The 12164-nt window shown below is 43.4% G+C and overlaps 1 protein-coding gene across 2 annotated transcripts in view; it reads left to right on the forward strand.

Moving 5' to 3' along the window:
- Positions 1–12164, forward strand: part of CYFIP2 (cytoplasmic FMR1 interacting protein 2) — a 134444-nt gene that overhangs the window by 82107 nt on the left and 40173 nt on the right. For both annotated transcript variants that reach the window (XM_054489079.2, XM_054489080.2), the window contains exons 24-25: positions 10780–10923; positions 12055–12145. In XM_054489079.2, the coding sequence (XP_054345054.1) occupies positions 10780–10923; positions 12055–12145 (235 nt within the window). The remainder of the gene's footprint in view (positions 1–10779; positions 10924–12054; positions 12146–12164) is intronic.

Raw genomic sequence — 12164 nt, forward strand, 5'->3', positions numbered from 1 at the left:
TAACATGGGGCAAGCCCCAGTCCCAAAGCTGGATTGGCACCTGGGGAAAGTGAGTGGCTCACAGAGCATGCCCTGGAATTCCCAGGCTGGAGTGCAGTGGCACAGTCATGGCTCACTGCAGCCTTGACCTCCCAAGGCTCAGGAGATCCTCCTGCCTCAGCCCCCTCAAGTAGCTAGGACTACAGGCGTGCACTACCACCTCTGGCTAATTATTATTATTTTTGAGATGGAGTCTCGTTCTGTTGCCCAGGCTGGAATGCAGTGGCAAAATTGCAGCTCAGTGCAACCTCTGCCTCCCGGGTTCCAGTGATTCTCCTGCCTCAGCCTCCCGAGTACCTGGGACTACAGGTGTGCACCACCATGCCCAGCTAATTTTCGTATTTTTAGTAGAGACGGAGTTTCACCATGTTGGCCAGGCTGGTCTTGAACTCCTGACCTCAGGTGATCCACCCACCTCAGCCTCCCAGAGTGCTGGGATTACAGGCGTGAGCCACTGCCCCCTGCCTCACCTGGCTAATTTTTGTATTTTTAATAGATACGAGATCAGATAGTTGCTCTGCGGCTTTCCCATGGCATTTAGTCTTCCCAGTGGCCTGTCTTAAATCTGCAGCAATGCATACAGCATATCTCTTCCCAAGAGTTAGTGGTGAGTCCCCACAGAGCATAAAAGCAGCCTCCTATTGCAGTGAACCAAGATCGTGCCACTGCACTCCAGCCTGGGCGACAGTGGAAGACTTCGTCTCAAAAAAAAAAAGCATCCTCCCGACACCGTGTTGCCCAGACTGGTCTCGAACTCCTGGGCTCAAGCAATCCACCCACTTTGGCCTCCCAAAGTACTGGGACTACAGGCATTAGCCACCACGCCTGGCCAAATTCCCTCACTTTATGTATTTATTTATTTACTTACTTATTTCAGTTTTTTTATTTCTATAAATTTTGGGGGAACAGGTGGTTTTTGGTTACATAGATTAATTCTTTAGTGGTGATTTCTGAGATTGTGGTGCACCCATCATACGAACAGTATACGCTATGCCCAATGTGTAGTCTTTTATCCCTCTCCCTCCTCCCACCCTTCTGAGTCTCCAAAATTCATCGTATCATTCTTAATGCCTTTTCTGTCCTCATAGCTTAGCTCCCACTCAAGTGAGAACATAATCATGTTTGGTTTTCCGATCCCGAGTTACTTGACTTAGAATAATGGTCTCCAACTAAAAGTAAGAGTCCAGGTTGCTGCAGATGCCATTATTTCATTCCTTTTTATGGCTGAGTAGTATTCCATGATGTATGCATGCCACATTTTCTTTATCCACTCATTGATTAGTGGGCATTGGGCTGGTTCCATATTTTTGCAATTGTGAATTGTGCTGCTATAAACGTGTGTGTGCAAGTATCCTTTTTGAATGATTTCCTTTCCTCTGGGTAGATACCCAGTAGTGGGATTGCTGGATCAAATGATAGTTCTTACTTTTAGTTCTTAAAGGAATTTCCACACTGTTTTCCATTATATTTGTACTGGTTTACATTCCCACCAGCAGCGTAAAAGTGTTCCCTTTTCACCACATCCACACCAACATCTATTATTTTTTGATTTTTGATTATGGTCATTCTTGCAGGAGTAAGGTGATACCGCATTGTGGTTTTGATTTGCATTTCCCTGATCATTAGCGATGTTGAGCTTTTTTTTTTTTTTATGTTTGTTGGCCATTTGTATATCTTCTTTTGAGAATTGTCTATTCATGTCCTTAGCCCACTTTTTGATGGGATTTTTTTTTTCTTACTGATTTGTTTGAATTCCTTGTAGATTTTGGGTATTAGTCCTTTGTCAGATGTATAGTTTGCAAAGATTTTCTCCCACTCTGTGGGTTGTCTGTTTACTCTGCTGATTATTTCTTTTGCTATGCAGAAGTTTTTTAGTTTAAGTCCCATTTATTTATCTTTGTTTTTGTTGCATTTGCTTTTGGGCTCTTGGTCATGAAGTCTTTGCCTAAGCCAGTGTCTAGAAGGGTTTTTCAGATGTTATCTTCTAAAATTTTTATGGTTTCAGGTCTTAGATTTAAGTTTTTGATCCATCTTGAGTTGAATTTTATATAAGGTCAGAGATGAGGATCCAGTTTCATTCTTCTACATGTGGCTTGCCAATTATCCTAGCACCATTTGTTGAAAAGGGTGTCCTTTCCCCACTTTATATTTTTGTTTGCTTTGTCAAAGACCAGTTGGCTGTAAGTATTTGGCTTTATTTCTGGGTTCTCTATTCTGTTCCATTGGTCTATATGCCTATTTTTATGACATTACCATGCTGTTTGGTGACTATAGCCTGATAGTATAGTTTGAAGTTGGGTAATGTGATGCCTCCAGATTTGCTCTTTTTGCTTAGCCTTGCTTTGGCTGTGTGGGCTCTTTTTCAGTTTCATATTCATATTAGTATTGTTTATTCTAGTTCTGTGAAGAATGATGATGGTACTTTGATGGTGGGAATTGCATTGAATTTGTGGATTGCTTTTGGCAGTATTGTCATTTCCACAATATTGATTCTACCCATCCATGAGCATGGGATGTGTTTCCATTTGTTTGTGTCATCTATGATTTCTTTCAACAGTATTTTGTAGTTTTCCTTGTAGAAGTCTTTCACCTCCTTGGTTAGATATATTTCTAGGTATTTTAATTTTTTTGCAGCTATTGTGAAAGGGGTTGAGTTCTTGATTTGATTCTCAGCTTGGTCGGTGTTGGTGTATAGCATGAGCCTTTAGGGTTTTCTAGGTATACAATCATATCATCAGCAAACAGTGACAGTTTGATTTCCACTTTACTCATTTGGATGCCCTTTATTTCTTTCTCTTGTCTTACTGCTCTGGCTAGGACTTCCAGTACTATGTTGAATAGAAGTGGTTAAAGCGGGCACCCTTGTCTTGTTCCAGTTCTCGGGGGAAATTCCCCCACTTTAAAAATGAGAATATTATAATGCCTGCCTTGTAGTGTTATTTATAACAGATGAACCCATGTCTGTAAAGTCCTGGGCTTAGGAATAGTAGCTGTTATTAATAAGAAGAAAAGGTCAGTGGTTCAGAGCCATTTCCTGAGTTGGTTGTAGCTTCATCCGAAGGCTATAATGAGCAAAGTTTACACCCTGAATTGCATAGCACTTCCTTGCTTTTCCTCTCTTAAATCACTTTTATTGGTTTTATTTTTTAATGTATGTGCTCATTGTACATAAATAATATTGAAAAGTTCAAAGATGACAGTAAAAGTCATACAACTCAGAAACTTGGGAACTTTTTCTGCATTTAACATGTGTGTTCTCGTTTTACAAACCACACGACAACTCCTTGAGATCGGCCTTCTTATCACCATTGTACAACGGGAGAGAGTGAAGCTCAGCGGGGCTGGCTTGGCTGCTCTCACAAAGCAAGGTCCTGGCAAACAATGGTGTAAGCCTGGGTCTGTTGGCCACTAGAGCTGGAGATCCCGGCTGGCCTCTTCAATGCTCTGCTGCTCTGCTTGTACCATCCTGTAACCTGTGATTCTTCAGTCCATAGTAGCCCTTTGCTTTGTGATTAGCTTCCCTTGAGAGGTAGGGCCAGGACTTCACAGTATGGTGGACTCCAGAATGCTGGAGCAGGTGAAGAACTAAAAGCTCTTACAGAACATCTAACCACCTGATGTGGTAGTGTCAGGGAAGACATCAACTCATTTGGAGAAATATGACCAGCAAGTGCTTCCTCTTCTGAACAGGCCCTACTCTGGGGCCTAAGTTCTTCTGTCCAAGAGCTCTGTCACTTAGGGATGATGCTCAATAAAACAAAACTTTAACAACTGGTCAAGTAATCAAAATTAATATATGAATCAAAACTTTAAGAATATATTCTCTAAATAAAGTAAATTATATAGAGTCTCTCCTAAAACTTCCTTCCAAGTGACAGATTGTGGCATAAAGCATTCATTCAATTATTCCAATAACTTCCTGGTAATTTTTTGGCCCTTAGAATTGTTGGTGTGATCTGTTTGGCCTGGTTGTCACAAGCCCCCATCTGAGGCACAGTTTGACCTCAGGCAAATGCATCATACTGTCATACTGTCACAGTGCCTCCCTTGTTAAATGATATCCTTAGGACCCAGAACCCAGTGCTTTGCTGCAGCAAGCTGGGCACAGCTCAGCTGGGTACATACCTGGATGCCAACACTGCCCGCCTGGGCTGACCAGGGGAATCTTGGTCCCTGTGACACCACCACCAACAGCACCTCCCACTTCCCTTCCACCACCCCACCCTCTGTCTGCATGGTACCACTTCCACAAGGTAGTTTGCCCACCAGTTCAGAAGGCTTTTGTGATTTTGGCAACCAGTACATATGGAATTTCCTATGCAGAATTTCGTCTGTATCTCACCCCAGACAAGTCACTTCATTTCACTTGGGATTCAGATTCCACTTCTGCTAAATGGGGATACTTGCACTGCCTTACCTGGTTTAGAAGGCTGAGAATGGTTCCCAAAGACATCAGGTCCTAATCCTGGAACCTGTCAATGTAACTTTCTTTGGAAAGAGGTCTTTGGAGATGTGATTAACTGGAGGACCTTGAGATGGGAAGATAATTCTGGGTTATCTTGGGTTATGCTGGGTCCTAAATGCTATCATAAGTGTCATAAGGGAGAAGCAGAGGGAGCTTACACATGTAAGAGGAGAAGGCCATATGAAGACCCAGCAGAGAGATGGGAAGATTGCAGTGGTGCAGCTGCAAGCCCGGGAATGCCGCCAGCCTCCAGTAGCTGAAGAGGCGGGAAACAGACCGTCCCCTGCAGTTTCTGGAGGGAGTGTGGCCCTGCCGACACCTTGATTTTGGCCTAGTGATACCAGTTTGGATTTCTGGCTTCCAGAAGCCTGAGAGAATACATTTCTGTTGTTTGAAGCCACCAAGTTTGTGGTAATTGTTAGAGAAGCCACAGAAAACAATGTGGGCAGCTATGAAGGAATTCGTATGTGAAAAATTCACAGAGAAGCGTGACATACTTGTGTGTCATCACATGAGTACTGATTATCAAGAAAAGTGATGACATTGGTTCCCTTCAAAAGTTTTAGCATCTCTGAGTGTGACAGTGTTGATGTGATCTCTCGGAGCTGGAAGGCTCGGCTCCTGTTCCCCTGCTTGCCTTTTCCAACGCACCTTATTCATAGCCCAGGAAAGAAAGGAGCGTCATTTCTTGAGATCTGCATAGCAGCGCTTTGGATCTTTCAGCCTCTGAGCTGAGAAGGCCAAGAAGGAACCCAGATGTTGGAGACCCAGCCCTATGGCCCCCCAAATGTCAAGAACAGACAGACAGACACATAGACAGACACATTAGTAGTTTTACCCAAGCGTTTACAATGGATTTGATCCTGGAACTGAGAATTGATCAGTCCTTGGCACTGTCTTGCTCTGTGATCTTCCCGACAAGGACGATGCTGCTGTTTTATTTTTGCCATCGCCTTTATTTACCTGCAGTGATTGTAGGGAATTGAGCTGCAGCTGTTCCACCTAAATTAGAGAGCTGTGTTTGTGTTTGCATGCTGATGATATCCATTAGAGAAATTATAACAAAAATAGGAAATTAGGAACAGTTTAATTCCTCTTGGGATCTCTGAAAACAGCAATTGTGATTCCGGAGAGCAGAGATGCAAATTGCTTACAAATTCAGTTTGCCAAGTAAATAGGCCTTACTGTTTGAAGTGGCTGGCCATGTTTACCATCTGATGAGATAGAGGCCTATCTCAACGGATAGATGAAAAGTCTATATACAACATTTAAACATGGCTAAAATGGTGAATTTTATTTGTATATTTTACCACAACATTTTAAAGTTCATCTACAGATAATATCACAGTGCCCAGGATCTGCCAGATTAAACTCACCATATTTTTTTCTCTCCTTAAAAATACTTTTTTGCTTTTTTTAAGAAAATGCAGGTCTGTGTCACACAGTAATAACATGGCTGTAATTTCTGAATCAGGGTTGTTTATTTCTTGAGATCTCATAAAGCTATCTATTTTGTGTAGTGTGGATTTAAACAAGCTTGATTTTAAGTGAGCCATCCTAACCAGGCAGGATACATAATTAGTTTCCCATGAGGCCCATTGATTGGAACCTATCAGTTAGCAGAATTGGTTCAATGGCAAGTTTCCAATGGCTCATGTCATGTTGCATTCTTGTTTTTCTTTGCCAACCCTCAGAAAATGCCCAGGCTCCCCTATTCCCACATTTTCTCAATAGGGCCCAGCCTCCTATTGAGCCAGCAGGTCAGATGGGTGCCCTCCGGGGATGAGTGTGTGTATACTTTTTAGCATGCGTGTGCATTTCTTCTTGCATGCGTGTGGTATATTTGGGGGAATGAGGGGTCGGGGGAGTTTTTTTAATCTTAGGAGGAGGATTTTAATTCTCCTCATTTCATGCTGGTCCTTCTCACATGAAATGCATCTTGGACCATCAACTGAAGCCTAAACTCCCAGTCTAGACCAGAATCCAAGACTGACATAGGAATGTCAATTGGGGCCTCCGAAGTGAACCGAGTGGGTGTGTAGGGGGCATTTTAAAAATCCGTACATGGTAAAACAATTCCAATACTATTCTCTGCCTCTACCTAGATCTGGGAATTCCTGCTGAACAGTTTCCATATATGTAAGTGTGTATTTATTTGTGCTTGCCAGGAAGTGTTCAGGGAAGCTTGGTACTAGAAGCTCCTTGGGTGGCGGTGAGGGTTTAGGACACCACTCAGAAGGATGAGCGTCCAGGAAGAATGCATTTCAGCTTGATCCTCTAGAGGGAGCACATCTATCCCCACCTCCAGCCCTTGATGGGACCCCTTGTAACAACCCTGTTGTTATAAGATACCTGCAGTGAGGAGGGACTTCACCCAGTACAATCTGTTGCTGAACATCTCCCATTTTTATGATGTTCTTAATGTTGAATAAAATGCATTTTTTGATGCATTCTATCAACTAGTCCTGGCTCTCACCTCTGTCTTATCACTTTGAGGGGTACATGCTGTGTTGCATAAAATTACGCCCCACATATGCACTCCCCTCTTTACAATCAGAGAATCGTAGCTGTCGCCAAAGCTGCTGGGGGAAATTCGACCAGAAAGCTGTGTTTTTGTCTTTATTTACCAAGTCATCAAACAAAATAATATTAATGGCTATTATTTCAGTGAGCATTTCCAGTGTGCCAGGCACCATGCTGACTGCTTTATATATGTGATCACATTTAAACCTCAAACAACCCTATTGGATTTGGTATTATCATCTCTACTTAGGGGAAATTAAGGCTTAGAGGGTTTAGGTAATTTGCCCAAGAGCATCTAACTAGTACATTTACAGACCTAGAATTTGAACTGAGGTGTGCCCACCCCAAAACCCATCCTATGGACTCAGACATAGCTAGAAAAGAAGTCAGAGAATCAGACAGAAAATATAAGTAGATGATTGCTTTTTGTCGCCTCCAGTGATATCCATTAGAAAGCTCCCTGCTACTCAGAAATTCCTTTCTGAAATATTTGAAAAGGGGACAAATGAGAATGTGCTGAGAGCTTTGCTGGGTTTACAGGAGAAGCCTAGAGTCCCTGGTGTGGGTGGAGAATGAGAAGGCTGTCAGGGCAGTCCATGAGCACCATGTTCTCATGGCTGTGAGCACAGCCAGGTCTTTGTCACCTGGTGCCTGTGCTGGCTTAAGCTGCAGCCCTCTTCAGGAGAAAATTTGAAGCATGTTTCTGCTTTTTAACCTTTGAAGATCATGTTGGGAAGGTGAATTAAGCTATGACATAGCTCAGTGGGATTTTTAAATTTACTTTTTTATTGAGGTATAATCATATTCAGTAAGATGCACTGTCTTTGTCAGTTCAGCCTGCTATAACAAGAATACCATAAGCTGAGTGACTTGAATAACAAACATTTATTTCTCACAGTTCTAAAGGTTGAGAAGTCCAAGATCAAAGGTGCCAACAGATCCAGTGTCTGGTGAGGGCCCACTTCCTGGTGTGCAGATGGCCCCTCTCCTCACTGTAGGTTCCCATGGCATAGAGGAGAGAGAGACAGCAAGCACCGTTGTCTTTTCTGTTGAGGGCACTGATCCCACTCATGAGGGCTCCACCCTCATGGCCTGATCACCTCTCAAAGGCCCACTTCCTAATACTATCATATTGGTGGTTAGGATTTCAACACAAAAATCCTAATTTGTTTGTGATTAAGATTCCAGATCCTAATTTGGAAGGGATGCATTCGGTGCACACGGCACAGATCATAATTGTATGTACAGTTTTGTGAGTTTTGACAAACACATCTATGTAGTCAACAGCCCAATCAGGATGTAGAGCTTTTCCATCACCCTAGGAAGTCCTCTCGTGCCCCTTTCCAGTTAGTCTCCTCCTCCCACCAGAGGTAAGCCATGGCTTGTTTAGTGATTGCTATGTATTCCTCATCTCCAGAGAGGGAAACAGGAGAATACAGAGTGGGGCTTTGCTAACAGGGCAAAAACTAAGCTGCACTTGCTTAGAAGAGTACACGCCTCCTAGTATTTTGCATATCCTACGTGCCTCACTCACTTCAACCTAGTCCCGGCCCCGTTTGACGGGGTGGTCTGTGACAGAGGCACTCAAATAGATTTGCTCCACACCTAGAAAATGACATGGCCTGGCCCCACGGTTAGCTAAATCAACTCAGCAAGTCATACACTCCCAGGATTTGGTGAACATCAACTTCAGTGAACATCATACTCTTAAGTCAGTTCCATTTTCTCCCTATGTAAGCCATTCCTGGCCCATACATTTCAAAGCTAAATACAATAAGTACCTCCCCTAGGTTCAGGCAGTTTGCTGTGACAGCTCCCCAGTGTCATGTACAAAATTTTGCTCCTTCTCACATTCCAGGCCTCCCAATATCTAGGCATGAGCTCACCAAGTGAACTATTACTCAACCTGGTGAATGAGTGGGTGTTCTGATTCTTCACAAGTCCTTGCTATTAGTGGGAACTCTAATTATGTTCTTCACGGATCCTTATTAGTGCATACTTGTGATGCTTGTTTTGTAAAGTTTAGAATAATTCATATATACGTACCTAACTCAAAACAGACTGAACTTGATTAAATATTTTCTTGATGGCTCCAAAGGGAGCCGAAAATCTTGCAGTACTCCAAAAGCATCAGTAGAATTTCCATTTAACTGATGTAGAATTTCTAACTAGCTAGCTAATGGAGAATTTCAGTGAATAGAATATCTTATGTGGTCATCCCATAAATTTCATGTTCCATGTACAAGATTTTTGCAATTCCAGTTGGGAGAACTACACTCAGAACTAAGTTCTGGGCTGGGTGCAGTGGTTCATGCCTATAATCCTAGCACTTCGGGAGGCCGAGGTGGGAAGATCACTTGAGGTCAGGAGTTTGAAACCAGCCTGGCCAACATGGTGAAACCCCACCTCTACTAAAAATACAAAAAAAAATTAGTCATGCATAGTGGATGGCACCTGTAATCCCAACTACTTGGGAGGCTGAAGCAGGAGAATTGCTTGAACCCTGGAGGCAGAGATTGCAGTGAACCAAGATCGCACCCCTGCACTCTAGCCTGGGCGACAGAGTGAGACTCTGTCTCAAAAAAACAAAGAAAAAAACCTAAGTTTTGAATTGAAACCTTCTGTAAAAAACTGAGTATCATTTATATAAGAATTCAACTTCCAAAATACACCATGATAGGTGGAGCATGGGCTTTGGAATCAGCCATACCCACTTCAGGTGAGTGCAGGCTTTTTCCCACCTGAGCCTCAGTCCCCTCATCTCTGAAATGGGGCTAATAATGATATAGATCACATAGGTTCGTCGGGTGGATTAAACAATAATGCACCTGGAGGGTTTCACGAAGCCTGGCATTAGGTGCTCCGTAAGCGGCAGCATTTCCAGAACACAGCGTTAGAGTCAATGATAACTTTTCATTCTCACCAACCAAGTGAGACCAATTTAGGACCCTATAGCTTGGTTGTATATTCTCAGACAAAGATCTTAAAGAGATCCTTCAAATGCAGTTATGGTGTCTCATGCGGTTCAGCGGACAAGGGTGGTGGCCAGATCTCTGGGTCCCCAGCCAGCATCAAGCCAGAGCAGCTCCATTTTGCCTGCTTCACATATGAGATTCTGTGGCATCTTTCCTTCGGATTGCTGCTCTTAAAATTAGGAAACCACTGACCTAATCCAACTCCTCCTTTCATAGATGTGGAAACTAAGGCTCGAAAACCCTAGGTGGTTGTCCCATGCACTCAGCAGAGATCTCCTGACTCCCAGGCCTGTGTGTTCCCAGGACCCCGCCTGTCGTAGGTGGAAACAACTAACAGTAGAGGAAAGATGACAATGTTGAACTAGCTCTTGAGTTTTCACATGGTTCTTCCAGCCAATGTCTAGTACTAGTAATGTCTCTTAAGAAAGGAAATCGGCTGTTTATCTTTTCCCCCATGGCTCAATTTGTAAAACTCCTGGTTTGGGTGTGGAACGTCATGGGTGGCAGGAATCCCTGTAAAAGGGATATTTGCTTGGAAGCCCTTTATCCTCTTCTGCTAGGGAGTGGCTGCTCCATCTGGTGACTGTGCGCCATCCTGTAGTCACTGACCACGCCTCTCTCTATGACCACCATTTTGCAAATATATTCATGGGGCTCCAGTGAGCACACTCGTAACACTGGGTTCCTAATGCTTCTGTCAGCAGAACATCTGCCAGGACTCCACCAGCATCCATTCAGTACTCAGGCACTTACTTTGCCACTACCTCTGTTTTCCAGCCTCTCAACATTGCCTACAGCCACATCTACAGCTCCTACAGGAATTTTGTGGGGCCACCTCATTTCAAGACTATCTGCAGACTCCTGGGTTATCAGGGCATTGCTGTGGTCATGGAGGAACTGCTAAAGATTGTGAAGAGCTTGGTAAGGAAAGGCCTCGGTGTGGCTTGAGATGTGCCCCTGTGGGTTTGACATAAACAAGGTTTGCTTTCACTTTTTACCTGGCCTGTAAAAACAAATCCCAGGCACTGCAGCTCTGCCTGTAGAAACCACTCAAGGAGTTCCCTTGCCCATATCCCTGGATTGGTCTTACCTATCATTCTGTTACATTTCTGTGCACATTTTGACCTATAGCTGTGCTCCTCATTTTCTGACCCCCAGACTCCTTGTATTTGATGACTGAACTCAGAAATCCTGATTTTGTCTTTCAGAGCTTGCCACTGACTGCTCATCCTCCCCAGCTGTGCTCCATTATCTAATTTGAGCAGGGCAAATTCATGACACATGTACTGCCATTTTCCGCGCCCTTACCCATGGCAGACATCTCTAATTAGTCATCATGCTTCTTTCCCTTGGGATTTCTTGCTAAACACTGCTCCCCATACTGCACTGGCTTCAAGAGAGTTCTGTATCCCTTTACCACTATTCTGAATCTGCCCCAAATATGGTCATCTGAATTTCATTTAATTTCCTGCAACACTGCTGAAGGCCAAAACATTTAAGATGTTTATGAAAATTTCAAATGATGAAAGAGAAAGTAATATATAACCAGGTCAGGAATAGCAAACAGGATTAATCTGCTAACTCCAATTCTTTGGCAGCAGCTTTGTGGAACCATGGGTTGTTAAAGATTGTGGAGCTAAATCCAGAGTAAAACAAGAAAATGTGGTAATTGATTAAAGATGTCTGCCTTGGGCACAGGAGGGATGAACGTGCCTTGAATTTTCCAGGCTGAAATTAAACAGCATGTTTCAATCTCCACAATTTCCTGGCTCCATTTCATTTTAGCTCTTAGTCTGAATCTGATATAAGCATCCTCAGCCCCAGGAAAGACCCTATACCTAGAAATGTGCCCTCCTTGAAGTCTATAAGCCCAAGACAATGAGAGCTCCTTTTTCAGTCTTATAAAGGCTTATTTTCCCTTATAAAGGTCAAAGGGACTGTTCCCCACCTTTAGGCAAGAGCCTGCCCCATCCTCTCAGAGGTCTCAGCATAACCTCCATACCCCCCATAGCCCAGAATTCAGCCCAGTCATCTGTACTCTTCTTTTGTCAGCTCCAAGGAACCATTCTCCAGTATGTGAAAACACTGATAGAGGTGATGCCCAAGATATGCCGCTTGCCCCGACATGAGTATGGCTCCCCAGGTTGGTGATAGCAAAACAA

This window comes from Pongo pygmaeus, chromosome 4, assembly GCF_028885625.2.
Source record: "Pongo pygmaeus isolate AG05252 chromosome 4, NHGRI_mPonPyg2-v2.0_pri, whole genome shotgun sequence".
Taxonomy (NCBI): Eukaryota; Metazoa; Chordata; class Mammalia; order Primates; family Hominidae; genus Pongo; species Pongo pygmaeus.